Raw genomic sequence first — 26,457 nt, 5'->3', positions numbered from 1 at the left:
AACAGGCCTCATGTTTGCAAACCAATCTTGAAATTGAAAACTTTTTCTTTCCAAATTAGTGTGAAGTAACTCAGTCCCTTGCCCAGTTTCCGGAATCATTTTCGAAACATTCTACAGAAACTCTTGGGCTGAAAAAATAAAGGATAGTGTGATTAATTATCGAAGAATATGACACAATCTTGGTTGTCAAGATTTCAAGTTTATTATGGATAACACTTGGTGAACAATTGTGAAAAAAAATAGCATGAACATGTTGGGAAAATGTGTTTCGTACCCATTTAGAATCGATAAAATAATTCGAATGAGCAGCATAATGAAAGAAATTATATCTCGATTATCAATTAAAGTGAATGATAGAATTAATTGAGTTTTCATAAATATTAGTTCTAATTTTATTGAGTGAAAAGATTGAATGGAAATAATTATATATATATATATATATATATTATATTAATTGTGAGGATTTTTACAAAAAAAAATCGGGTCAACTTAGGTATTGAGTGAAAAGATTGAATGAAAATGATTATATATATTATATTAATTGTGAGGATTTTTTAAAAAAAATCGGGTCAACTTAGGTCAACCAAGGTCGACCCAGAACCAATTATTTTTTGGGTCAAATTTCCGATCCAACTTGATCTGGCACGAACCAAAAAACCCCAATTATAACCTGATTTTTTTCGAGTTCATTTTTTACACTCTTATGTGGTGGGGGATTTGACCCACACCTACCGGTACATAAATCAAGCAATGAAATAGACGTTAATGGATGAGGGAAACTAGATCAATACCTCCTCTATAAAAATTATTTTGCTGGAAAAATAAAAGATAGTGTGATGAAACTGGAGCTAAATTTACTTGATTAATAGATCATATGATGATTGTCTATAATAAAAATAATTAACAAAACTAAAAAATTAAGGGTATGAACTCGTGGAAGCATTCTTTAACTCGTTGTGTGTGTATCTTTTGTAAGTGGTTTCCCGTTGTTTTGTTTGCTGGGCTGGCATGCTTGGTTGGTTTGCATTTTATTGAAATGGTCAACTCTTGGATAGCTGGAGGAGAGGAAATAGAACGGGATGGCGTCTTGCTACTGCAATTCACCTTCACCTTCACCTTCTTCACTTTCTTCTCATAATAATTATAATAATATCCGATGGAAAAGGAATCCATACCATACTCGCTACAGTTATAGTAATAATAATGATATTATTGGCAGGAATCGTATCAATTTAAATAATAGTAATAGCAAATCTGCGAGGGGAACGAGGAGGATCAGTTGGCTCTCCAAACACGACCCCTCCATATTTATATTGAACTTTCCCACGCACCACCTACCACCGTCTCTCTTTCAATCGGCCATGGATTCGAAGCAGTTGCGCCACGTTGAGTCTATGACCACTCTCCCCTCTAAAGCTGGCAAGATCTCCCAATTGAATGCTCTCATCCTCGGCGAGGCGCTTGCTTCCGAAGAGGATCATCTAATCATCCCCAGCCACGATTTCTCTGCGCAGGCTCATGTCTCTTCCCCCGGCCAGGTATTTTTTGAGTCGTTTTGATCTTTCCTTCATGCCTCCCTCCTTTTTTTAATCGAGGTGGTGCTGCAGTATCTGGAGATGTATAGAAAGTCTATTGAGGACCCTGCTGGATTCTGGTCGGACTTTGCATCCCATTTTTACTGGAAACAAAAATGGGAACAGTCTGTCTACACGGAGAATGTCGACATTCGAAAGGGGTCTATCAACATTGAGGTCATTTTGATGTTCACTTCCCTCCTTTCTTTTCGCTTTTCGTTGCATTTCTCTAAACTTGTTAAATGTTTGACTTTTATTTGGGATCAGTGGTTCAAGGGCGGGATTACCAACATCTGCTACAATTGTTTGGATGCAAACATCGCAGCAGGAGATGGTGAAAAAATTGCAATCTATTGGGAAGGAAACGAACCTGGAGTTGACGCCACTTTGACTTACAAACAACTCCTGCAGAGAGTTTGTCAGGTCACTTTATCATTACTTTGCTTGTGAAATCTCATAGTTTCTGCTATAAATCGTTATAAAAGTGATTTTCATATAATAATTGTGTTTTAATCCCTTGCTTTGCATCATAACAGCTTGCAAATTACTTGAAAGATGTTGGCATCCAAAAGGGTGATGCTGTTTTGATTTATCTGCCTATGCTCATGGAATTGCCTATCGCTATGCTTGCTTGTGCGCGAATAGGGGCTGTTCACTCGGTACTGTACTACAATATGTTGGTTATATCTTCATTTTTTGGGCGGGTCATCCACTCCTGAAAAATATAAAGTTGATCTGCTCGCGTGTTCAGGTTGTGTTTGCTGGATTTTCCTCGGAGTCTCTTGCCCAGAGGATCATTGATTGCAAACCAAAGATTGTAATAACCTGCAATGCTGTTCGGAGAGGATCCAAGACCATTTGTCTAAAAGACATAGTTGATGCTGCGCTAGCAGAATCTACCAGCAATGGTACTGTTGTTGGTGAGTATACGGAAGTGATGACTTTCTAGCTCTAGCACTTATCTGGATATATTATTTAAAATTTCTTATTATTGTCTGTAATAGAAAAGGGGGGAAAGGGTGAAATTTTTTAGCAGTTGACTACTTAAACAGATATTCATTCTTATGTATTCCTAATAGCAAGAAATTAAGTTTTTGTCTTGATAATGTCGCAGCTATGCGGGTTGAAACCTGTTTCATTTTATGTGGCAACTCTTTCATGCTGAATTTTTTTGTTTCTCCGTAATGACTATTGAAAAATATCATTGAATTTCTTACACAATACTTCTCTGGTTGGTGCTCAAAGAGCCTTTCCTTTTACCATGTCACGTCATTTGCTTGGTTGTCTCTACTGCTACATGCCAGAGGGACGACAAGAGAGCAAATCAGAAGCATTTATTCTACAATTTCATTCTGAACCATAGAAAGGAAACCTTTGTTATCTTGTGTAATATATTGGCTTTATTTAAATTTACTTATTATCCAGCAGAATTTTGTCCTGTAGTATCCTGTAGGAAAATATAGGCATAACTTTTTGGACAGATGAACGGATGCGTGAAACTTCTTATACATTATTCGGATGTTCTGGCAGATAAATGTTTGACGTATGAAAATGGCTCTGCCTTGAAGAAGGAAAGCACTAACTGGGTAGAGGGCAGAGATACATGGTGGCAGGTTGAATCACAAAAAGGCATACTTGTTCTATATTCTGCAATAATAAGCATAAACACGGAAGTGAACAAGTTGTATGCTTGCATATCTAATTTGGTTTCATGTAAACCATCTTGATGAAAAAATTAGTTGAATGCACATACTGTTGTATTGCACGTTTTTACCTAAATGCAAGTTCAGAAAGCGAGGGCCAACCTTGTGCTCTCATGCACAAAATAATGTGATCTCATGCACAAAATAATTTAGTACCTGGGAAATTATGATATTTCATGCCGGCACTTCAGTTCTCTAGTTCAATTGGTAACTTCCTTAACTTTCTTATTCGGTTGCCCATGTGCACACTGCAGAATTTAAACTGAAATTGACACAGTTCTTTTCTAATTCATTAATAGCTTGCGGACAATACACTCGGTTTAAGGGTACTTGGGGTAGTAACAAATTTTCTGAACGTGTTCAGAAGATCTGACCGAGTATAGCGCACTTAAAAAGAACTATTGAATGTCTGTGGCTGCACCAAAAATGGTCGAATAAAAGTTAATTTTCTTGATGGAAGAGCAAATCCGATCCTATCCTACTGGCTTACCCCTCTTAATAATTGAGTTTTATTAATGGAGCGGCATAGTTGAGATTTTTTTTCTTATGGTTCTGCATTTCAACTCTTAACTCGTCCCGTCTTTCCTTCCCATATCTTCCAGGACTTTATTCCTAAATATTCAGATACTTGTGATGTGGAATGGGTCGACGCAGAGGATCCGCTTTTCTTGCTCTATACCAGTGGGAGCACTGGGAAGCCCAAGGTATGGGGGATTTGGCCTGACTCAAACTTCTACACGTTTTGTTTCAATTTATTCAAGAAAGTTTTTTTGGTTGATTTGTAAGGGTGTCCTGCACACAACTGGAGGATACATGGTGTATACAGCAACCACATTTAAATTTGCTTTTGACTATAAACCTTCAGATGTTTACTGGTATGGCCAAACTTAAATTTTTATTAGCACTTTGATTTGTGACATGATTGGTCAGTGTCAATGATGGTTCTATGTCTTGGCTATAACTGCTTTGTTTAGGTGTACAGCTGACTGTGGATGGATTACTGGCCACAGTTATGTCACTTATGGGCCTTTGCTCAATGGAGCTACCGTAATAATTTTTGAAGGGGTATTTCCATATGTCCTACTGTGTAATTTAAATCAATCGGATTTGCTGTGCATGTGGTTTGATTGAATATTAGTCTTTTAGTGCGTTAATACTGATGTTTGTTGCTCGTGATACATTATTCCAAATCTGATTTATAATTAAGTACCTTGGTTCCAAATGTATAAAGTCGCTTGATTTTACAAATTTTGTCAGTTGTGTTCTAATATAGCACTAGCGTGCTAATAATTAATTAAGTTAGAATTCCTGCAGGCTCCCAATTATCCCGATCCTGGACGTTGCTGGGACATTGTTGATAAATACAAGGTGTCTATATTCTACACTGCCCCCACATTAATACGATCATTGATGCGTGAAGGGAATGAGGTAAGGACATAACATTCTATGATGCTGCTGTCTATGATTTTTATACTTGATATATTATCACTTTCATACTTGCTCGCGATTTCTTTGTCAAAAGCGCCTTTTGGAGGATGGATAACGACCTGCATAGTAAATGCAGGATAAATACACAAGATTTATAGAGGTTGGAATGTGGTATAGTTCTTGTATGTCCTCTTCACTTCCACCCGGAAGAAATCCACTAAATAATCTTGATTCTACACCAAACTCTGGAGTCTTCACCAAACTCCTTGGATTTGCAAGACTCGATTACTAAATACAACTCGATAATATTAACGAGTGAACTTTCTGGTTTTACATCAATATTGTGCCCTTTTATAATTGTTACATATTCTTTACTATCTATGTACATAGAATTTAACTCAACTATTCTATCAGGCATCTCTCTTGTGATTGATTTTTTTGTTCTGCTGGTATTTTCTTCAATGTGAAGATTGAAGTTAACGCAGCGGGATGGACAGAGAATCGGCTGAAAGCACCGTATTCTTCTTATTATTCACTCCAATGATTAGGTTACAAAGACTTAAATAATATAAACTAAGAGATAAGATAATCTACTCCTAATCTAATCCTAGGAAAACAAAATACAAAATGAATATAGATAACGAAGATAAAAGATTGATAAAAGATCCTATTCATCTAATTACGAAGATAAAAGATTAGATAAGATTGTTCAACACTCCCCCTCAAGGTGGGTCATATAGATTCATCATTCCCAGCTTGGAAGATAATTCAGCAAATGTGGGACGGAACAGAGCTTTTGTAAGTATGTCAGCTAGCTGAAGAGGAGAAGGAACATAGGTGACTGTAATAACCCCATCTTCAATCTTCTCGCTAATGAAGTGACGATCTACCTCAACATGTTTCGTCCTATCATGATGTACTGGATTCTTTGATATGCTAATGGCAGCTTGATTGTCACACAACATTTCAACTGGATGGTTTTCTTCCATCTTTAACTCTATTAACAGTCGTCTGAGCCACATTCCTTCACATATCCCATGGGCCAATGCCTGAAATTCTGCTTCTGCACTACTCCGGGCAACGACAGATTGCTTCTTACTCCTCCACGTCACTAGGTTTCCCCACACAAATGTACAATACCCTGATGTCGAGCGTCGGTCGATAGTGGATCCAGCCCAATCAGCATCACTGTATACCCTAGTTCTTCGATCGGTAGTCTTTCTAAATAGGATTCCTTTACCAATGGATCCTTTGAGGTACCTCAACACTCGATATGCAGCAGTCATATGTTCCTCAGTCGGATTGTTCATGAATTGACTGATAACACTTACCACAAAACCAATGTCTGGTCGTGTATGTGAAAGATATATTAGTTTTCCCACTAATCTTTGATATCTTCCCTTGTCTACTAATCGATGGTCCCCTTTTTCACCCAATTTGATATTTGGATCCATTGGCGTGTCTGTCGGCTTACACCCTAACATTCCTGTTTCTTGCAAAAGATCAGTAACATATTTGCGTTGAGAAATAAATATGCCACCAGTAGATCTGGCTATTTCCATTCCCAGAAAATATTTTAGATGTCCAAGGTCTTTCATCTCAAATTCCCTACTGAGGAGAAGTTTCACGTGATCAATTTCTTCTTTGTGATTCCCTGTGAGTACAATGTCATCCACATAAACAATAAGAATAGCAATTTTACCTTCCCTGGAGTGTTTCACGAATAAGGTGTGATCAGCCTGACATTGAGAGTAGCCATCGTTTTTTAACACTTTCATGAATCGATAAAACCAAGCTCTAGGAGATTGTTTAAGTCCATACAGGGACTTTCGCAACTTGCACACCTTGTTACTCGGAATTTGGGATTCAAAGCCAGGAGGTATTCTCATGAAGACTTCTTCCTCAAGATCACCATTAAGAAATGCATTTTTGACATCAAGTTGATACAATGGCCAGTCGAGGTTAGCTGCGAGAGACAGAAGAACTCGGATAGTGTTAAGCCTAGCAACATGAGCAAAAGTTTCTTGGTAGTCAATGCCGTATGACTGAGTATACCCCTTGGCTACAAGTCTAGCTTTTAATCGTTCTATACTCCCATCTGACTTCTGTTTCACTGTGAAAATCCACTTGCACCCGACCGGTTTCTTACCTGATGGAAGATCAGTGATGTCCCACGTGTTGTTCTTTTCTAACGCCTTTATTTCATCAAAGACAGCAATTTTCCAGTTTGGATCATTTAATGCATCTTCGATATTAGAAGGAATCCGAACCTGATCTAGATTGGCCAGGAAGGCACAATATGTAGGTGAGAACCGTTCAAATGAGACAAAATTGCCTATAGGGTGTTGTGTGCATGATCGGGTTCCTTTTCGTAGTGCAATAGGCCTTTCATCAAGATTATCATCAAGCTCACTGCTGTTAATAACATGAGTATCAGTATTAGTCAATTCTCGAGAGTGTGTACCTGGATTTATTCTCGGGGAGATGTCATTGGCAGCCTGAAGTTCTGTGGGCATTTGTATAGTCTCTTGATGATGATGCTTTCTACGAGAATATGTATGAATTGGCTCATGGAGGTTAGGTTTTCTATGATCTGGGGAGGAGTCCATTGGTGTAATAATAGATGCAAGAGGCTCTATATGTGGGATGGATGGGATTGTGAAATCCAAACTGTCTGGTTCATTAATGGAGGATGACTCCCCCTGAAGTGAAGAGCCTGGGTAGAATGGCTGAGATTCAAAGAATGTGACATCCATAGAAGTGTAGTATTGTTTCGTGGTAGGTGAATAGCATTTGTACCCTTTCTGGTATGGTGAATAGCCGAGAAAGATGCACTTGGTAGCACGAGGTTCGAGTTTGTTACGGTGATGTGAGTGTATGTGGACAAATGAAGAGCAACCAAACACTTTAAGGGGAATGTCATGTAGTAAATGAGGTGAAGGATGAGTTTCTAGGAGGGTTTGGATAGGCGTTTTAAATTGCAGTATCCTTGAGGGCATTCTGTTTATTAGGTATGTGGCAGTTAGTATGGCGTCACCCCAATAGGACTGGGGAACATTCGAGGTAAGGAGTAATGCACGAGCAACCTCAAGGAGATGACGATTTTTGCGTTCAGAGACTCCGTTTTGTTGAAGGGTATAAACACATGAGCTTTGGTGAATAATCCCATGTGATTGCAGATAACTTCCCAACTCAGAATTGAAATAATCACGAGCCCTATCAGTGCGTAACACACGAATATGAGAGGAAAATTGGGTTTTGATCATTGAGTGAAAATGTTTAAAGATCTTAGTACTTTCAGATTTATTTTTCATGAGGAAAACCAACGATAGCCGTGTGTGGTCATCGATAAACAAGATAAACCAGCGAGTTCCGTTAAGGTTGGGGGTATTAGATGGCCCCCAAATATCACTGTGGATAAGAGAGAATGGCGAAGATGGTTTATAACAATTGGATCTGAAAGTTGTACGTGTGTGTTTAGAAAATTGACATATATCACAATTAAATGGAATTTTATTGCAAAATAAGTCTGGAAACAATTTTTGAAGATACAATGGATTTGGATGACCTAAACGATAGTGCCATAAAACAATATCCTTGATCTTATTAGAACTTAAAGCAGAAGTAGAGTGAGGTACTGATTTTGGGGCAGAAGGTAAGTCCAAAGCACCATCTGTCTTGAGAATATATAATCCCCCTGAAAGTTCAGCACTGCCAATCTTCTTCCCCGATGCCACATCCTGGATAACACACGAATTACACAAGAACTTAGTCAGGCAACCAAGCTCATGATTCAGTTTACTAACAGATAGTAAATTACACGCAAGTTCTGGCACAAACAAGACTGAATGAAGACAAATATCCTTAGTTAACTGAATGGAGCCATAACCAGTCACGGTGGATAGAGAACCATTGGCTATTCGAACTGTGTTAGGAGCATTGCACTGCTGAAAACTATGAAAGTAGTTGAGGCACCCAGTCATATGGTCGGATGCACCTGAGTCGATTATCCAATAGGATGACATATCATGTTGTGAGGATGTAAATGAGGCAATACCTGAGTGAGCCACATTACCGATGCTGCTGAGAGATGGAGTGGCAGTGACAGTAGGCTGTCCAAACAACTTCTGGAGAGCATCGAGTTGTTCCTTCGTGAAGGGTGGCTGTTCTGAATTTTGAGAATCAACAGTGGCTGTGTTTGCGCGTCGTTCTCTTGCTGGTTTCCAATCGGCAGGTTTCCCATGAATTTTCCAGCAAGTATCTATAGTATGTGAAGATTTGCGACATTTTGGACACCACAGACGGCTTTGTTTGTGTTGGCCAATACCGGGTAAATTTGGAATCATACGCATACCACCATTAGAGTCATCACTTGGTGAAGGGAGACGATGTTGGGCAGCCAAGGCAGATGCGTCGACAGTTGAGGGAAGATCTGCCGTTGTTAACATAATCTTCCGACGGCTCTCTTCATGACGAACAACAGAGAATACACCTCGAAGGCTTGGTAATGGTTTAGTGCCCAGAATTCTCCCCCTTACGTCGTCAAGTGATGGATTGAGTCCAGACAGGAATCTGAATATCCTTCGATGCTCCACAATACACCTAAATCGGTCACCATCTGCTGGACACTCCCAGTCATGTACTTCAAAGAGATCTAATTGCTGCCATAGACGTGTAAGTGCATTGAAGAAATCAGTGACGGAGGACTCTCCTTGGCGGAGATCTTGCAACCGGCATTCGATAGCAAACAATTCGGAGGTGTTATCTTTGCTGGAGTATGTGTCCTTTGCGGCGTCCCAGATTTCCTTGGCACTGCGATATAGGAGAAAGTTCTCTCCTATCTCGGTTGTCATGGAATTTATTAACCAAGACATAACCATACAATTCTCTGAATTCCACATCCGGGATTTTGGATCGTCAGAAGTAGGACATATCGCTTCCCCGGATAGGAAGCCATCTTTACCGCGGCCACAGATGAAAAGCTTGACAGATTGTGACCACTGTAAATAATTCTTGCCATTCAGACGATGACAAGTGATGGGTACCGACGGGAAATCAATTGCCGAGGGGTTGTGTTCTTGAGGAAGGGATATTTTCGGCGTTGCCATACCGTGTTTGGTCATGTATATCCCGCTGGCTCTGATACCATGAAGTTAACGCAGCGGGAGGGACAGAGAATCGGCTGAAAGCACCGTATTCTTCTTATTATTCACTCCAATGATTAGGTTACAAAGACTTAAATAATATAAACTAAGAGATAAGATAATCTACTCCTAATCTAATCCTAGGAAAACAAAATACAAAATGAATATAGATAACGAAGATAAAAGATTGATAAAAGATCCTATTCAACTAATTACGAAGATAAAAGATTAGATAAGATTGTTCAACAAAGATAATTTATCTTTGAAGGTTCATGTCAACTATTGTTCTCATCAGCTTGCTTTTTGGATTGAGCTCTTCATTTCAGCTGTTTTTCTGCTCTAATTTTACTCTTCTTTTTTTACAAAAAAAGATTGCTCGCGTTTTTAGGATCCAACAGTAGATAACATGATAATATTGCAATTATTGCTTGATGAGTTAGATTACAATAGACAATTTGTTTGTTCTCCTAATAGTGTGGCAGAATCTCATCGAATTGTATTGCTCGAATGGTTTTTTTTTTTTACTTTTGACCATAGAAGCTGTATTTCACGGTAGTGTTCTTTATGATGCTTCCTTTAAACCTCAGTGAATAAGTTGTATGTGTGGGTAAATGATAGTGACTAGAGAAATGAGTTACTATTGTCTGTTTGACTGTATATCAAAAATATATACAATGGACTGTGGAATGCATTAGTTGTCAAGGGATAACTTTTGGATCATGACTTGCGCTTTGTAGGTCTACAAAAGGTTTTTAATGCCTGTGTTCGTATGGCCCCATCTAGTTTAAGAGTAAATTATTGATTATCATTTTCAGATATATTTTTAACTATTGAATAAGATCTGTATTTTCCAGACAAACATGGTTTATGTATTTCATTTCATGCACTATATTTTGGAATATTCATGGAATTTTGATAATTGGTAAAGTTCTTATCATGCCGTCTTGCCAAACAAATATACTAAGATGTGAAGCTATGTGTGGGCATGATTTTACTAGCATAGGGCTTATTATGTTGTGGTCCTAATCTTCATGCGGATTACTCATCCGCTAGCATTGTAAAATTTCGATTATTAATAATATCTAGTTTCTTATCAAAAAAAAAAAAAAGATGTGAATGTGTGTGCGCGGGAGAGAGAGAGAGAGAGAGAGAGAAAAAGATGAGAACAAGTTGTTCAGTTCTGATTCTGTTAAGTTGATTGAGCAGCACGTCACTCGATATTCACGCAAATCCTTGCGAGTTCTTGGCAGTGTGGGGGAACCCATCAATCCTAGCGCATGGAGGTATATCATTTGCCCTCAAAGATTTGGCTTTCTTTGTATATAACAAATTTTAATGGTTCTGGGATGGGTATAAACTGTGTTTCTATTTTCCTTTGATGTTACCAGGTGGTTTTTCAACTTGGTTGGAGACTCAAGATGCCCCATTTCTGACACTTGGTGGCAAACAGAAACTGGGGGCTTTATGGTATAATTTTTATCGTTATGTTCTGACTGAAGCATCTACCATGATACATGCAATGGGATTTACCACTTTACTTCGCAGATCACTCCCTTGCCTGGTGCATGGCCACAAAAACCTGGTTCTGCGACCTTTCCTTTCTTTGGTATCCAGGTAATCAAATTCAGATTGTTTATATTCCCACATACACATAATACATGCATATGTGTATTAGTATGTACATCGTCACTTGTATATTTCCAAGATTTGTCCATACAACTGTTTAATGATTAATATAGTTTTATTTTTATTAGGTTCATCAGTTTTTCTTTCTTTCTTTTTTTTTATTTGTCTTCCTTGTATATGGAGAGGTAACAAGATGTAAATTCCCCTTTCTTTATGTTTCTCTCGTCCAACTTTTTGATAGCTAGTTACGTTCTAGAGTTGGTGTATGAGGCCATATCTAATGTTTGAGTGATTTTTATTTCGATGCCGAACCAGCAAAAACAAATATCTCGAGGTAAACAATGCCCTAGACCTTTCGTAAATGACTTTGCTACTAATATTTCTATTTGCTTTATCCCAGGTAAATTTCTCTTGTTTTACTGAAAGTCTGAAACCTGATATAAACTTGTCAAATCTGAACTCCAGCAAATGATTGATGGTTTTATTTAGTGTGTGTAGATTTTTTTTCCTCCATCTAGCCTTATAACATCATTTGACACAATGTATTATCCTTAGCTTTTGACTAATATTTTTTCTGCAGTCATTTTTCCTATCGTATATTTTTCCTGTCATCCCTTGGTGAATTTCGATCTAGTGATAGCTGGGTTTATTTTAATTAGCTAAAAATCAATTTAAACAGTTTATATCATATGACCTTGCTAATGCAGCCTGTCTTAGTTGATGAGAAGGGTATTGAAATTGGAGGTGAATGCAGTGGGTATTTGTGTGTAAAGAGCTCCTGGCCAGGGGCATTTAGAACTCTTTATGGAGATCATGAAAGATATGAAACTACTTACTTCAGTGCCTTCCCTGGGTACTATTTTAGTGGAGATGGCTGCAGCAGGTACATTTATGTGGAAATATGGAATTTTGTTTTGTTGGTTTTAGTCTTTAAAAGATATCCTTCTTTCTTCTTTTTAATCAGAGACAAGGATGGTTACTACTGGCTCACAGGCCGAGTTGACGATGTCATTAATGTCAGGTTTGGTCTTATTTTCATACTTTTGTGTTTTAGATTGTTAACCACCTGTTGTTTGGATGGTGTTTCTATTTATAATTTTTCATGAAGGTGGAGAATATAGGTCATAATTACTTGATGAGTGCTAATGTAAATATGTTATGTTGCCGCTACGGATCTAGTTATGGGTTGTATTGTGACCACATTTTAGCAAACTAGAGATCAAGAGAATGGAAGAGGTGAATGATGAAAATAGGGTGAAATAGGATTGTATTAGTCTATTAGATGGTAGGTAAGCTGCCCAAAGTCTTGCTTTGTTCAAATTCACTCAAAATACCCTAGCTTAGCTAATAAGAGTCCTCAACACAAAATTAACAGAATGAATGTTCTCTCTCTCTCTTCACATTTTATTCCCTTACACCCACATCTAGATTCTTCCAAGAGCTTGATCTTGGGCCTATTTTGGTCTAGATCCATTATTTTAGAGCACATGATAAAACTCGAGTCTGTAACAACACCTCCATCTTGGAAATCAACCTTGTCCTCAGGGCTGAGACTTGAAACTTGATTTTCTATGGAGCTTCGCCTCAACTGAGATGTGGTCTTGTAGGCCACTGATGAAGATCTACGCTTCCTTCTTATTGGTAAGTGTTCCTCTGTGCGCTAGTAGTTTCTCAAAGTGTCTTTGATACTCCTCAACAGATCCTTGATGACAAAGCTTTGACAATTCTCCCAATTTATTGCTACAAATTGTGGGCCTAAAATTGCATTCTGCGGTAGTTTATTATCCGGTTCAAGTTTAAAGAACAATAGCTTGCCATCTCTCTCCAAGTGAAATGACGCAGGGTCTACTTTCTCATCCTCCGGATGTTCATTGATGGCAAAAAAGTGCTCACAATGGCTTAACCATCCCAACAGATCAGATTACACATCGTAGTGTGGAGAAGTTGTCTTCGAGAATTTAGGGATGTAGAGTTCCTCAAAGGCTTGATTATTCCTGGTTTGCATTTCTTGTCCGGTGCAGCTATGATTGGTCTTTTAGAGACCTGTGGAGAAACTGACGGGAAGGGGAACGATGTGCTCGGCCAGCTCAAGATGCCTTCGTTCGGCAGCTTCTTTGACCGCTCTAGACATCTATTAAAAGGACCAAACTGTTGATGGACTCCTTGCGAGTCACCCATAGCTACGGTTTATTGTGCCAACTTGTTATGTTTCTGCGATACGGATCTAGTTACGAGTCGATTTATTTGAAGATCGTTAGATCCCAGAGAACTCTTGATTTCTGTGATCTTCCTTCCTTGTCTTCATTTTTTGAATAAGAGTGATTTAGAGGCTCATTAGAGATAAGCTAGTGATCTTGTGTTGGTAGTTACTTCAAAAATCAAAAGCTGAATTTTTATCCCTCGTATTTATATATAGTTTATTCTTATCAATTTTCTCAATTATTCCTGGAAATGATCCTTAATTATCATTTCTTTTATTTTAAGGAAATCTGGCTAAAAATTAGGAGCAAAACTAGCATCCATCTAGTTCTATGATCCAGCTCTATTCTTGATCTTTCCATGTGCGTATCTCTTGTACACAGTTTCTTTAATTTTCGATGGGCCACACTCCTTTCTTGATTGCCCCTTGGCTGCTGGATGTATTTGTTTATGGTCTGACTGGCCCGTGAAAGAACATTTTTTGTTACAAGAGCCGGTGAAATATATTTCATTTTGCATACATGATGGTGATGACTGATGGCAAGAAATAAACTAATAGAGCAGTCAATTGAAGAGGTTGACAACCCACAAGCAGTCACTGATATCTCTCAACTCCATCTTTCTTCTTTCCACGGTTGAATACCCCCTCCCCTCCCTCTCACTTTTGCTTCATACTACATCTCCCTCTCAGTTGGCCTTCACTCCACTTTCAACCTTGCCACAGGCTCACAGAAGATGTGACACCAGAGATTCAGGATAATGAGTTTGGGGTGTCACATAGCATGTGACAGGAGGAAGATTTGATCTCCAGGAAACATTGTTATTTCTAGGCTGGGTAAAACTAGATTAGTTTCAGTTTCTACTAGCAATGTACTAATAATATGAAAAAATGCCTCCTAAGGATTTTCTGCTTTGTAGAAGTTGCAATGGTTCTGGCAGGGTTCTTGTGTGTACTCATTACTTCATGTTTGATGTGCAGTGGACATCGAATAGGTACTGCAGAAGTGGAATCTGCCTTAGTTTCACATCCCCAATGTGCTGAAGCTGCGGTTGTTGGTGTTGAGCATGAGGTGCCTATACATAATGTTTGTCTTTCTTTGTTATAAAGAAGTTGGCTCATTGTCTGCTTTTAACTTACCAAAACTTTCTTTAGTTTTGCTTCTGTCATTGTTGGTCTGAATATGTTTCTAGGTTAAAGGACAGGGCATATATGCGTTTGTTACTCTGGTTGAAGGTGTTCCATACAGCGATGATCTCCGAAGAAGTCTTATAATGACTGTAAGAAAGCAGGTGCATTGAAATTCCGTCTTATTTTATCCTCTGTGTGAAGATAAAAATTGAATGACTTGAGTGCTAAGGGGGGTCTATCAAAGGGGATCTCGGATTGCCTCAGACCAACTTGCATATTTTTTCTACTCCGCCCGTGTATAATAGAATCATTAACTTGGCACTGCACATGTCCTAGAAAAACAAATCCACCATTGGATACTATGGCCCCACTAATCAATCGATGCAAATTTACTTGCTACATTTTGTAGGTATCATTCTTCGTTTCATTTTCCGTCTGGGAAAATGGTTGCCGAAAAAATAGAGATCTGATAAACCCTGGAAAATGGTTGCCGAAAAAATTGAGATCTGATCAACCTGCACATATTTTTTTACATTTGATTTAACATATAGTTCTTGGGTCAATTGAAAACTTATGAGTTGTCTCTTACGAAGCAATTATCATGTGGACTATCAGATTGGAGCATTTGCAGCACCCGACAAAATTCATTGGGCTCCTGGTCTTCCGAAGACAAGGAGTGGGAAGATAATGAGAAGAATTTTGAGGAAAATTGCGTCCAAACAGTTAGATGAGCTCGGGGATATAAGCACACTTGCAGACCCTGGTGTGGTGGAGGAACTTATTTCACTTGCTGATTCTTGAGCTACATCATTGGTAGTTGGCAAAATAAATACCCATCCACTTGTCGACACTAAATGCTTACCGCCTTGTCATAATTTCATCATTATTTTTCTTTAATGCCAATGTTTGGACAATAAATATCCAACAGCTTGTCACACCATAAATCTGCTGCCTCATCATAATTTTATCTATATTTTTCCTAATACCAATACGCAACTCCCCTTGTAGCATGTGGTAACTCGGAGTTTTTCCCCTAGGAAAGACTTTATAAATGCTTAATTTTGCAAGAAAGTACGGGTTCCTTTGAGTTTTGCAACGACGTTTATATCATCGAAGAAGGTTGGTGGATTCCCAAGCGCGATAAACATACAAATTGGCAACGGTTCTGTGAAGGTCGGTACATTTTAATAATCAACTTATTCCTTAACAAGCTAGCAGCAAACAGTTCATTACCGTCCTACTTCGATGAGAACTTGCAACTGCTTCTAGGTTTTACATGCATTTATGGGAAAAAACGATGAAACACTTTGTACTAGTTGCGGCAGGGAAGTTGGAGGTCCTTCGACATGATCATCCTGCCATTAAAAAAAATATTGTACATATAGCCCAAAACACAAATACAATTAGAGGTCCACACAATGGCCAATCAAATTCGGGATATGATATAATGATAAAAAAAATTCAAGACATGCTATAGAGTTCCCTTAATCACTATAAGCAAGCTTTCAGAGTCAGGAACAATTTGCTTTCTCCAACAACTCCTGCAACTCACCGCTCTTGTATGCCTCTGACCAAAATTTATGAAACTTATAAGTCTTTCATGGGGGTGAAATTTATGCTGATAAGTTACCAATGAATTGTTCGTCAGTATTTTTACAAATAAAATAATATAATTACCTATAGTAATGTCGCAGCCGCCAACAAACTCCCCTTCAATGTATAACTGTGGAAAAGTAGGCCAGTTAGAATACTCCTTCAATCCTTGGCGCAATGTATCATTTTCCAGAATATCTATCGTTTCAAACTGCACGTTCAATGATTTCAATATTTGCACGACTGTGTTTGAAAATCCACACTGTGGGAATTCCTTGGTTCCTTTCATGAAGAGAACTATCTTGTGCGAGGTAACAACTTTATCCAGGGTAGTCCTCAGCTCATGGGATAATGCTGAAACACACATAAAGTCTTGAGATGATAGAGAAAGAACATCAATCCATCAGAAAATTAATGCAAATATTCAGAAACTGAATACCACCACTTTATTTTCATGATTGGGGTTGATATTCATCAAATCTCATGTATGATTGAAGTCTTCTAACAGTAGTGTTGCTATCTAAGCCATATCGGGGTGAAGGCTAATTGAAGTTTACTGGTAAATCATCAGGCATAGACGAGCCATATCATTTGGCATGGAAAATGCATTGAGAAGGCCACTTATACCAAACACATGATCCTTATCTCTGCTTTTAGTCTTCAATGTTTAATACATTAAAATTCTTCCCAACCATTTTTATGTGTTTCTAGAATAACGAATTTAGGGACTCCGTAGTGATGAGCTCCAACCATGTATATGTTTTTTCCAGGTGAAAGAAAATTAACTAGAAATTTTTAAGGATTAATGAGATAGGAATCAAACTCAATAGCATGTGTGTTAAGATGATGAAATATAATTGAATTATGGTGCTGAGATATCAAATAAAAAGCATCGCAAAATCCGATTCAGATTCCATTCTCTTAGAAAAATGTAGGGAAATTTCAACAAGGTTCCATAAGAACGAAGTCATATTGCTGTTTGGTGAAAAGTTACAAAGTCACACGTAGACACAGAAAAAAATAATGGCTAGTCAAAACCTTTAAAAATATTCTGTTGAAGTTGGTTCTGCTCTCAATCACTAGTTGAAGGACACTTAAAACGGAGGGGTGGTTTATAACGATTTGAAGAGTGTTAAGGAATCAACAGGGAAAATCCTTGAAGCTGAAAGATTGTTCCTCATGCAAAAAGTGCTATGCACATACCTCAAGAACAGTGATCGTTGCACCAAGTTTTTTCATGACCTGATTAAGAGGAATAACAAAAAGAATGCAATTGTAGCAGTTGATTTGGATGATGGCAGCTCTATGATGGATGAAAACATCATTGTGACTGAATTTTTGAAATATTACAAAAATTAATTGGGTACTAGTGTTGATCAAGAAACTTTGATTGGAATTGGTTGATGGATGGGAATGTGGTTTCAGCTGATCACTAGAAGAAGTTTATTGAGCCAGTTACTGTTGATGAGATCAAAATGGCACTTTGGGATATTGACAATGATAAAACACCTAGGCCGGATGGATTTGGATCTTTCTTTTCAAAAAGTCTTGGAATATAGTTGGATATGATGTGCGTAAGGCCGTCGAAGAATTCTTTATATCAGGAAAACTCCTTAAACAATGAAATCATACTTCGATCACCAATCAAAGAATGCATCTAAGGTAGAGTATATGCAGAAAGTGCCTTGTGCAAATGTTGTGGGGACCATAACGTATTGCATGGTGTGTACTAGACCTAATTTGGCTTATGCCATAAGTAGTGCCAGAAGGTTCATGTCCAATCCAGGTAGAGTTCATTGGCAAGCAATAAAGTGGATCCTCAGATACCTAAAGGGAACAAGAGGCACTACACTACAATATGTGGCAAAGGATGATTCATCAAGCATAATTGTAGAGTATGTTGACTCTGATTATGCCGGGTGTTTGGACTCAAGGAAGTCACTCTCAGGCTATACCTTCACAGGTTATGGTGGAGCAATTAGCTGGAAAGCAAGTTTGCAGAGAGTGGTAGCCCTATCATCCACAAAGGCCAAGTACATGGCTGCAATAGAGGCCATAAAGGAAGGAATTTGGCTGCATGGCTTCATTAGGGAGTTGGGAGTTGATCAAGAAAGAAAATTTGAAAAGCAAAATGTGACAATCAAAGTGTCATACACCTCATGAAAAACTCGGTACATCATGAGAGGTATAAGCACATTGATATACGGCTACATTTCATTTGATAAATAATTACAAGAGGTACTATCAAAGCTGAAAAAGTAGCCACTGAAGACAATGCAGCTGATATGCTAACTAAAGTCCTACCATTATCCAAGTTCAAATATTGCCAAAGCTTGGTTAATGTGATGGATCAGAAGCACTGAGGACTGAATGCAGCCAACAGAAAAAAGGGGGTAAAAGGGAACCAAGACAAGAACAGAATCAAGGTGGAGATTGCTGAAGTTGGTTCTGCTCTTAATCATTAGTTGGAGGACAAGAGGATGAGAATATAGAGGATGGGGAGTTAGCTTCTAGTCACTTGGAGGTGGAAGTTTGTTGGTAACAAAAGCAGTTAGAACTACATGATAGAATCAACTAGTATATAAGCCAATGCATAATCAAGTGAAATTAAGAACTTGAATTTTCTGCCCATTATTGATTGTACTCACTTAACAAAACTCTTCATAGTGGAAATCTTTTTTGGTTGGCTGCCGAGGACGTAGGTGATCATCATCGAACCACGTAAATATTGTGTTCTTACTTTTCTGTCAATCTTCAATTAATCATTTCATATATAACTTCTTGAATAAACAAATTGGAGTGCGTTTGAGACGTGGTTCGAGAGGGAGTTTGTGATCGATTGTTATACAAGTGAGAGTGTTAAGCGAATTTCTCTACATATTCGTTTTTCTTACTCAAGGACAAAGAATGGGATATGCAAGACACTATTTTTTTCCATCATTACTCCTCTATTCAGATGACAAAATATGCCAGACAAACTAAACAATGGTAGAACTAAAAGAGCAAATGTAAAATAAAATTTTTAAAAAAAAAACTCGGGGGGAATTTGAAGGCAGCAAAATCAGTCATGTGCATATTTATATCGATTGATTGAACAAGAAATTGAAATTAGAATTTTTGTTGCACAAATTTTACCCGAAAAACATGTGATGGAACTCATCTTTTTCCCGACATAATAACAGAAGAATCCCAACGACACAACGGAGCCCGAAGCACTGAGGATATGGGTAGCCTTAGTACTGCGATTGGGATGGAGATGTAACATTGTAGTCGGCGGCAGCTTGGAGCTTTTGGTCAACAGAAATGGGGTTGCTCTGGCTCCCACTGTTCGACAGCAAAACGCCATAGCCAAGACAAACAAAAGGAAATCCCGGAATGGCAAAACTAAAACAAAATATCTGCGCTCGGTGATTAATATCGAATGGATAGGTCATAATTAGATTATTTAACTCATAGGCTGTGTTTGACAGCATTTCTTGGGTTGTGATTAATTTTTAATATGCTGTTTGTCTGGTTTTTTAGACACTAAGGATAACTACATATTTTGGATAATATCACTGTTCATTCAAGAAAACAACGCATAACAATCCCAAGTTGGGCCACAGTATTAATAATCTTGTCTGCTACTTTATTGCATACATAACTTGTAGTGACCAATTTAGCTTTTGCCCTACAAAACCCATTCGACATTCACCCAGCCTTTTCCATAGTTGAATCTCAAACATTCCGTAGCGGCGCCTATTTCAGGTATGCATTCTGTGTATTTCAGAAGTGTGATTTGGTATGCGATTTTCAATTTTGGTTTTAATCAATTTCAGATCCCATTACTTACTATCCGACGGTCGGAGACAAAAATATATTTGTTTGTGGAGCAAAACTCTTAATGTGTTATCAACGGTTCCATTTGAAAAACATCTTGCCTCTTTCTGTTTAGTTCTTGTATTGAAGCTTGATTTATATGTTTTTTTTTCCTTTTGAGATTTAATCGCAAGATGGATGTTAAACGTATAAACCTTCTTCTCCTTGTGGTGGTGCACCATCTTCTCTGTCAAAATTTTCTGTCGTTATGCCTTTTATTTCGAAAACATCGGAGGATGTTGCAAAATCGACGTCGACTCCCTCGTAGAGAATCCGTGTCTTACTCGATGACCAATCGAACTCATGCTCAATTGAGCCATCTGCATAGGATTATTGATGCTGGATATTCAATGCATTGCCAATTTGAGGATGAGTTGCAACGCCTTCGGAAGGTTGTGTTATATGTTACGTAACATAGTTGGTTTAGGTGATTCTAGATACGTCAGCGTGGAGGAGAAGTAGACATGTTTTTGACTATCTTGGCGCATCATAAAAAAAACCGAGTCACTGGACATGATTATATGCGCTTCATGAATACTTAACTGCATAGCACATTCAGGAACATTGACGTGAGTTCAACATTAGAAACAAAGATTTAGATTAGAAGGTGTATCTCCAACTCAATCCACTTTATATGACATAAACACATAGCACGCCCATGTACTCAAAAGGGGTGGCTCAAAAAGAAGTTTAACAACAGGAAAGAAAAACACAACTACTAATATGTTATAAGTCGCTGCCTGTGGTACACTTAATATTAGACAGTGGATTCTTCAGAGCTATCAAGTATTACGAGAGACGGTCTGCTTTTCCTCGGATCACTGATGTTCTTTTGCTTACTCTCAATGTCTTCCTGATGCACGTCATGCCCTGTAGGTGTTGGTGGTTGACTAAACTTATATCTTTTGTTAATTTGGGCTTTCACTTTCACTTCTGGTTCTTCAAACTTGACAACATATTTCCCTTTCATGGCTGATTTACGAACCAGTTGCTCTTCCTTCTTTTCATCATCCGAACAAAGATCTACCACAGGTACAATGTATTTGCTTGTAACTGTTTTCTCTGAACCTACTGGGAAAGTTGTTGACATCTTGTTTCTTTTCATACTAGGCAAACAAAATAAAACCAAGTAGATTTATGACATTAACAAGCATATGAACGAAGAATGTATTTAAAAGACCCAAAAATGAGCAATTTGTATGCACAACTACTAGTATTAAATACCTTCTTACCACAGGTAGCCAGTGATTTGACCTCCACAGCTTGTCAGTTGCCATAAGATTTTGGAATACTTTTCAGTACATCACTTGGCGGTGAGCAAATACAAGACAATAAATGAAGGTGTAGAACAAGACAGTAGGTTTGGGTATTTAAAGGAGTAGTGGACAGTTATAAGACATTAAATTAAATAAAGGCACAAACCATATGAACCTACAAACAAATATTTTTTTTTGCAATAAAGGAACAAAGTAAAGAAACAAATTAACTTGAAATTAAAAAAACAGACAAGGAGAAAAAAGAATTAAACACCTGATAAACATAAGGATTCAGTACAACAAAATTACACAAACTTAACCTAGTAGGTGGATCATCAGTAGTCATTCTATTCATTTTGATGCAATTCATGTTGTATCTCTTCGCATAACTTATCCATTTTGGAACAGAGATTGCGAATCTCAGAAGCTAGCTCTGATTGAGCCTTCAAACAGTCAGACAATTTTTCAGAATGTTTTACTTTCCCACCAGACGATCCCGTAGAAGTAGAACTCGAACAATTTTGTTCATTCGATTGGGGTTCCTGTGGTGGTTTGTGATGAAAGGCCTCATGAGCCTCTTTTCTAGTATCGTAGCCTTTGTAACATGCGCCAGGAAATCGATAAACTTGGGCATGTGCATCTGACCACTTTTCAAAAATGCCAACTTTTCTTCCAACGAAAACAACATATGTTTTTGTCTGTGATTGCAATTGAAAGTGTTTCAAACACATATATTTTACTGTTATAATAGCTTATTTAACCAAATATGTTTGAAGCTCTGTCTGAATTATTAAATCAATGCGTCCAGACAACGGAACAAAAACCAAATTCAACATAAAACAGCCGCTATTCCAGAACACGAAAGTTGTTTAAGTAAACAGGTGAAAATCATAGATGTAGTTGAATATTGAGTATCTAACTGATAAATTGAGGTGTAGGAAAACATCACCATCGTATTTCGGAGGACAACACACAAATAAATGTTGATATACTCGAATCTGAGATGGAGTTAGTACACCAATGTGTCCACGAAGAGCCGAGCGACGAACCTAGCTCCAGAACGATGGTAGTTTACAGAATACAGGAAAAAAAAAGAAAATAAGTTAACGGATAGCACAAATCGCCGTATAGTAAAAAACACAAGAACACTGAAATTCGTACCACAAAGACCAATTGAAAAACCAGATCAGAAGAAATCATTAACGTACCAGCTCATTCTTAGCAGATCTGGTGTGGAGAAATCTTGTGGTAGGTTCTGTTGACAATAAGCTTGAAGCCTAAGAGACGATATGTATTTGGAGAAAGCAAATCTACGAAAGTGAGCTCCAGGGTTCTACCAGAAGTATATATTAAATGGTTAGAAGTGGTAATGTGGTAATTTCTCGGGGTAATCACAAATTTCTAATCACCACATAAAACATACCAAACAACATAACAAATCTATCTCATCTTTTCATTATCCTTACTTTATCACTAGAACTTGGTAAGTATTATTAATCTCATCACACGTACCAAACACAGCCATAGAAATATTTGATCATAATTTATATTTTTGTTATGTTTTCATCAGTTAGATTGAGATTATGGCTGTGATTATGATTAAAAATAAATAAATTATTTTTCATTGTTGACGCCAATAAACTTCCTAATAATTCTTCAAAGTAATCTAAGACTATATTACTACTTGTTGAAAATTAATATTTAAAACATGTGTATTGAATATTTGAATGTTGAAAATAAGAGTTGTAAATATTGAAAATTAGTGTGTGATGATGTATGTAATGATGAATTTATTTTTGGATTATATGTAAAGAAATTATATAAATAGTCTCACGATTTGTGAAAAAATTCACAATTGAGTAGAGAGAAAAATATTATAAAGTGTGTAGTTTTGTAAATTTTGAGAGTTTGAGATTTTTACTTTTTACCATAAATTTTTACTTTTTCACAATACGTTATCAGCACGAAGCTCTAAAAGTCCTCCATATTTTTCCAAGCTCCACAACAGAAGAAAAAGTTCAAATATGGAAAATGTCATGAACAAAGCTAAACAAGGAACTAATCTCATGGAAGTTTGCATACCTGATAGTGGTACAACGCACACTATTCTTCGAGATAAAAGATATTTCTTGGAACTAAAACCAACAAAAACAATGGTGAATACAATATCAGGTCATGTAGACCTGATTAAAGGATGTGGTAAAGCACAATTTTTGTTACCTAATGGTACAAAATTTTTTATCAATGATGCTTTGTATTCACCACAATCGAAAAGAAATTTGTTGAGTTTTAATGATATATATTCTCATGGGTATGATACTCAAACAATGAATGAAGGGAATGAGAAATATATATGTCTTACCACATATAAATCAGGAAAGAAATATGTGATTGAAAAACTACCAATGCTCCCTACTGGATTGCATTATACACATATAAGTCCCATTGAATCAAACATGGTAGTTGATAATTCTTCAATATTAACTAATTGGCATGATCGATTAGGACATCCTGGTTCAACAATGATGCGAAGAATTATAGAAAATACACATGGTCATCCGTTAAAAGACCAGAAGATCTTTCAGAATAATAAGTTTCAATGTAAAGCATGTTCTCTTGGAAAACTTATTATAAGACCATCACCAGCCAAAATCCAAACTGAATCACCAATGTTTCTTGAACGTATTCAGGGTGATATTTGTGGACCAATTCATCCACCATGTGAACCATTTAGATACTTTATGGTATTGATTGATGCCTCCAGCAGATGGTCACATGTATGTTTATTGTCAACTCGAAATGTTGCATTTGCAAGATTACTTGCTCAAATAATAAAATTGAGGAATCAATTTCCCGATTATACAATCAAGAAAATTAGACTTGATAATGCTGGTGAATTTACTTCCCAAACTTTCAATGATTATTGCATGTCTATGGAAATCATTGTTGAGCATCATGTTGCTCATGTACATACACAGAATGGATTGGCTGAATCATTTATTAAACGTCTGCAAATTATTGCAAGACCAATGATTATAAAAACAAAGCTCCCTATTTCTATATGGGGACATGCAATTTTACATGCTGCTGCATTAATTCGCATCAGACCAAGTGCATATCATAAATACTCCCCATTGCAGCTTGCATTTGGTAAAGAACCAGACATTTCTCATCTGAGAATTTTCGGATGTATGGTGTATGTGCCTATTGCACCACCGCAACGAAAGAAAATGGGACCTCAAAGAAAGATTGGAATTTATATCGGTTATGATAGTCCATCAATCATTCGATATCTTGAACCTCAGACAGGCGACGTGTTCACAGCACGTTTTGCTGATTGTCATTTTAATGAGGATATCTTCCCAATGTTAGGGAGAGAACAGAAACATATTGAAAAGGAAATTACATGGTATGTATCATCATTGTTACATCTGGATCCAAGAACAAAACAATGTGAAAAAGATGTACAGCAAATTGTGCACTTGCAAAGAATAGCAAATCAAATACCAGATGCATTTGCAGACATAAAAAGGGTAACTAAATCATATATACATGCTGCAAATGCCCCTGCTCGAATTGAAATTCCGAAGAAACAAATTGAAGATACTCATGATGTCATTAAACGCCTGAAGCGTGGAAGGCCAGTCGGTTCCAAGGATAAAAATCCTCGAAAAAGAAAATTCACAAAGAAACACGATGATCACAAAATGGAGAATGATGTTCCTGAAGAAACACATGATGATCACAAAATGGAGAATGATGTTCCTGAAGAAACACATGATGATCACAAAATAAAGAGTGATGTTCCTGAAGAAACACATGATGATAAAAATGTTCTGTCAGAACCACAAACTGACGAGAATCGTGAAATCTCTATTAATTATATTAATACTGAAAAAATATGGAATCGAAAAGATATAGAAGAAATTGATGATATATTTTCTTATAATGTGTCAATCGACATCATAAATGATAATGAAGATCATGAACCAAAATCTTTTGGTGAATGTAAAAATCGGCAGGATTGGATAAAATGGAAAGATGCCATGCAGGTTGAATTAGATTCACTAAATAAACGTAATATTTTTGGACCTATAGTCCTTACACCTGTTGGATACAAATGGTTTTTATTCGAAAGCGAAATGAGAAAAATAAAATAGTAAGATATAAAGCTCGACTTGTTGCACAAGGTTTTTCTCAAAGGCCTGAAATTGTTTATGAAGAAACGTATTCTCCCGTGATGGATGCAATTACGTTTCGGTATTTGATTAGCTTGGCGGTATCTGAAAATTTAGAAATACGTCTTATAGATGTTGTTACAGCTTACTTATATGGATCACTTGATAGTAATATATATATGAAAATCCCTGAAAGATTTAAGATGCCTGAAGCACAAAGTTCAAAACCCAGATAATGTTATTCTGTGGAATTACAAAGATCATTATATGGGTTAAAACAATCCGGCCGAATGTGGTATAATCGACTAAGTGATCACTTGATGAAAAAGGAATATGTAAATAATTCAATATGCCCTTGTGTTTTCATTAAGAAAACAACATTCGGATGCGTAATTATTGCTGTATATGTTGATGATTTAAACATTATTGGAACAAATAAGGAAATTCAAGAAGTTGTGTCATACTTGAAGGAAGAATTTGAAATGAAGGATCTTGGAAAAACAAAGTATTGTCTGGGTTTACAAATTGAACAAAAAGAATGTGGAATATTTGTTCACCAGACAAATTATACAGAAAAGATATTTAAACGTTTTAATATGGATAAATCAAATCCTTTAAGTACTCCAATGGTTGTTAGATCATTAAACATAGAAAAGGATCCATTCCGTCCATGTGAAGATGATGAAGATATTCTTGGTCCAGAAGTATCATATCTAAGTGCTATTGGTGCCCTTATGTATCTTACAAATTGTACAAGGTCTGATATATC

At 37.2% G+C, this 26,457-nt stretch overlaps 2 protein-coding genes and 1 long non-coding RNA gene across 3 annotated transcripts; 1 reads left to right on the top strand and 2 right to left on the bottom strand.

Annotated features, from left to right (window-relative positions):
• Nucleotides 1-1,002: 1,002 nt before the first annotated feature.
• Nucleotides 1,003-15,874, top strand: LOC142549921 (acetyl-coenzyme A synthetase, chloroplastic/glyoxysomal). Its single transcript, XM_075659157.1, has 18 exons — nt 1,003-1,538; nt 1,608-1,751; nt 1,842-1,997; nt 2,111-2,233; nt 2,326-2,494; nt 3,105-3,187; nt 3,880-3,981; nt 4,064-4,152; nt 4,252-4,342; nt 4,592-4,705; nt 11,056-11,132; nt 11,238-11,316; nt 11,395-11,463; nt 12,183-12,358; nt 12,440-12,496; nt 14,654-14,744; nt 14,866-14,964; nt 15,419-15,874. Exons 1-18 carry the CDS (start codon nt 1,080-1,082, stop codon nt 15,602-15,604), a joined length of 2,364 nt encoding a protein of 787 aa, XP_075515272.1. The 5' UTR covers nt 1,003-1,079; the 3' UTR covers nt 15,605-15,874.
• Nucleotides 15,101-15,440, bottom strand: LOC142549924 (uncharacterized). Its single transcript, XR_012821283.1, has 2 exons — nt 15,279-15,440; nt 15,101-15,238 (listed from the first exon to the last, which is right to left on the bottom strand). It is a non-coding gene; the product is annotated as an uncharacterized LOC142549924 (long non-coding RNA).
• Nucleotides 15,875-16,138: 264 nt separating the features above from the next.
• Nucleotides 16,139-19,802, bottom strand: LOC142549922 (uncharacterized). Its single transcript, XM_075659158.1, has 3 exons — nt 19,532-19,802; nt 16,481-16,750; nt 16,139-16,370 (listed from the first exon to the last, which is right to left on the bottom strand). Exons 1-3 carry the CDS (start codon nt 19,740-19,742, stop codon nt 16,315-16,317), a joined length of 537 nt encoding a protein of 178 aa, XP_075515273.1. The 5' UTR covers nt 19,743-19,802; the 3' UTR covers nt 16,139-16,314.
• Nucleotides 19,803-26,457: the final 6,655 nt, after the last annotated feature.

Source organism: Primulina tabacum, chromosome 6 (genome assembly GCF_025594145.1).
Source record: "Primulina tabacum isolate GXHZ01 chromosome 6, ASM2559414v2, whole genome shotgun sequence".
Lineage (NCBI taxonomy): Eukaryota > Viridiplantae > Streptophyta > Magnoliopsida > Lamiales > Gesneriaceae > Primulina > Primulina tabacum.
Note: the sequence above shows the minus strand (reverse complement) of the source record. Positions and strands in the feature narration are given on the sequence as shown.

Excerpts from the sequence above, each read along its gene's own strand:
- LOC142549921 (XM_075659157.1), top strand. The coding sequence starts at position 1,080 with ATGGCGTCTTGCTACTGCAATTCACCTTCACCTTCACCTTCTTCACTT. Across the intron at positions 4,343-4,591 it reads CCGTAATAATTTTTGAAGGG|GCTCCCAATTATCCCGATCC; the intron begins GTATTTCCATAT and ends GAATTCCTGCAG. Across the intron at positions 14,965-15,418 it reads TAATGACTGTAAGAAAGCAG|ATTGGAGCATTTGCAGCACC; the intron begins GTGCATTGAAAT and ends GTGGACTATCAG.
- LOC142549922 (XM_075659158.1), bottom strand. The coding sequence starts at position 19,742 with ATGGCGTTTTGCTGTCGAACAGTGGGAGCCAGAGCAACCCCATTTCTG. Across the intron at positions 16,751-19,531 it reads TTCCATCACATGTTTTTCGG|CATTATCCCATGAGCTGAGG; the intron begins GTAAAATTTGTG and ends TGTGTGTTTCAG. Across the intron at positions 16,371-16,480 it reads CGGCTGCGACATTACTATAG|AGGCATACAAGAGCGGTGAG; the intron begins GTAATTATATTA and ends AATTTTGGTCAG.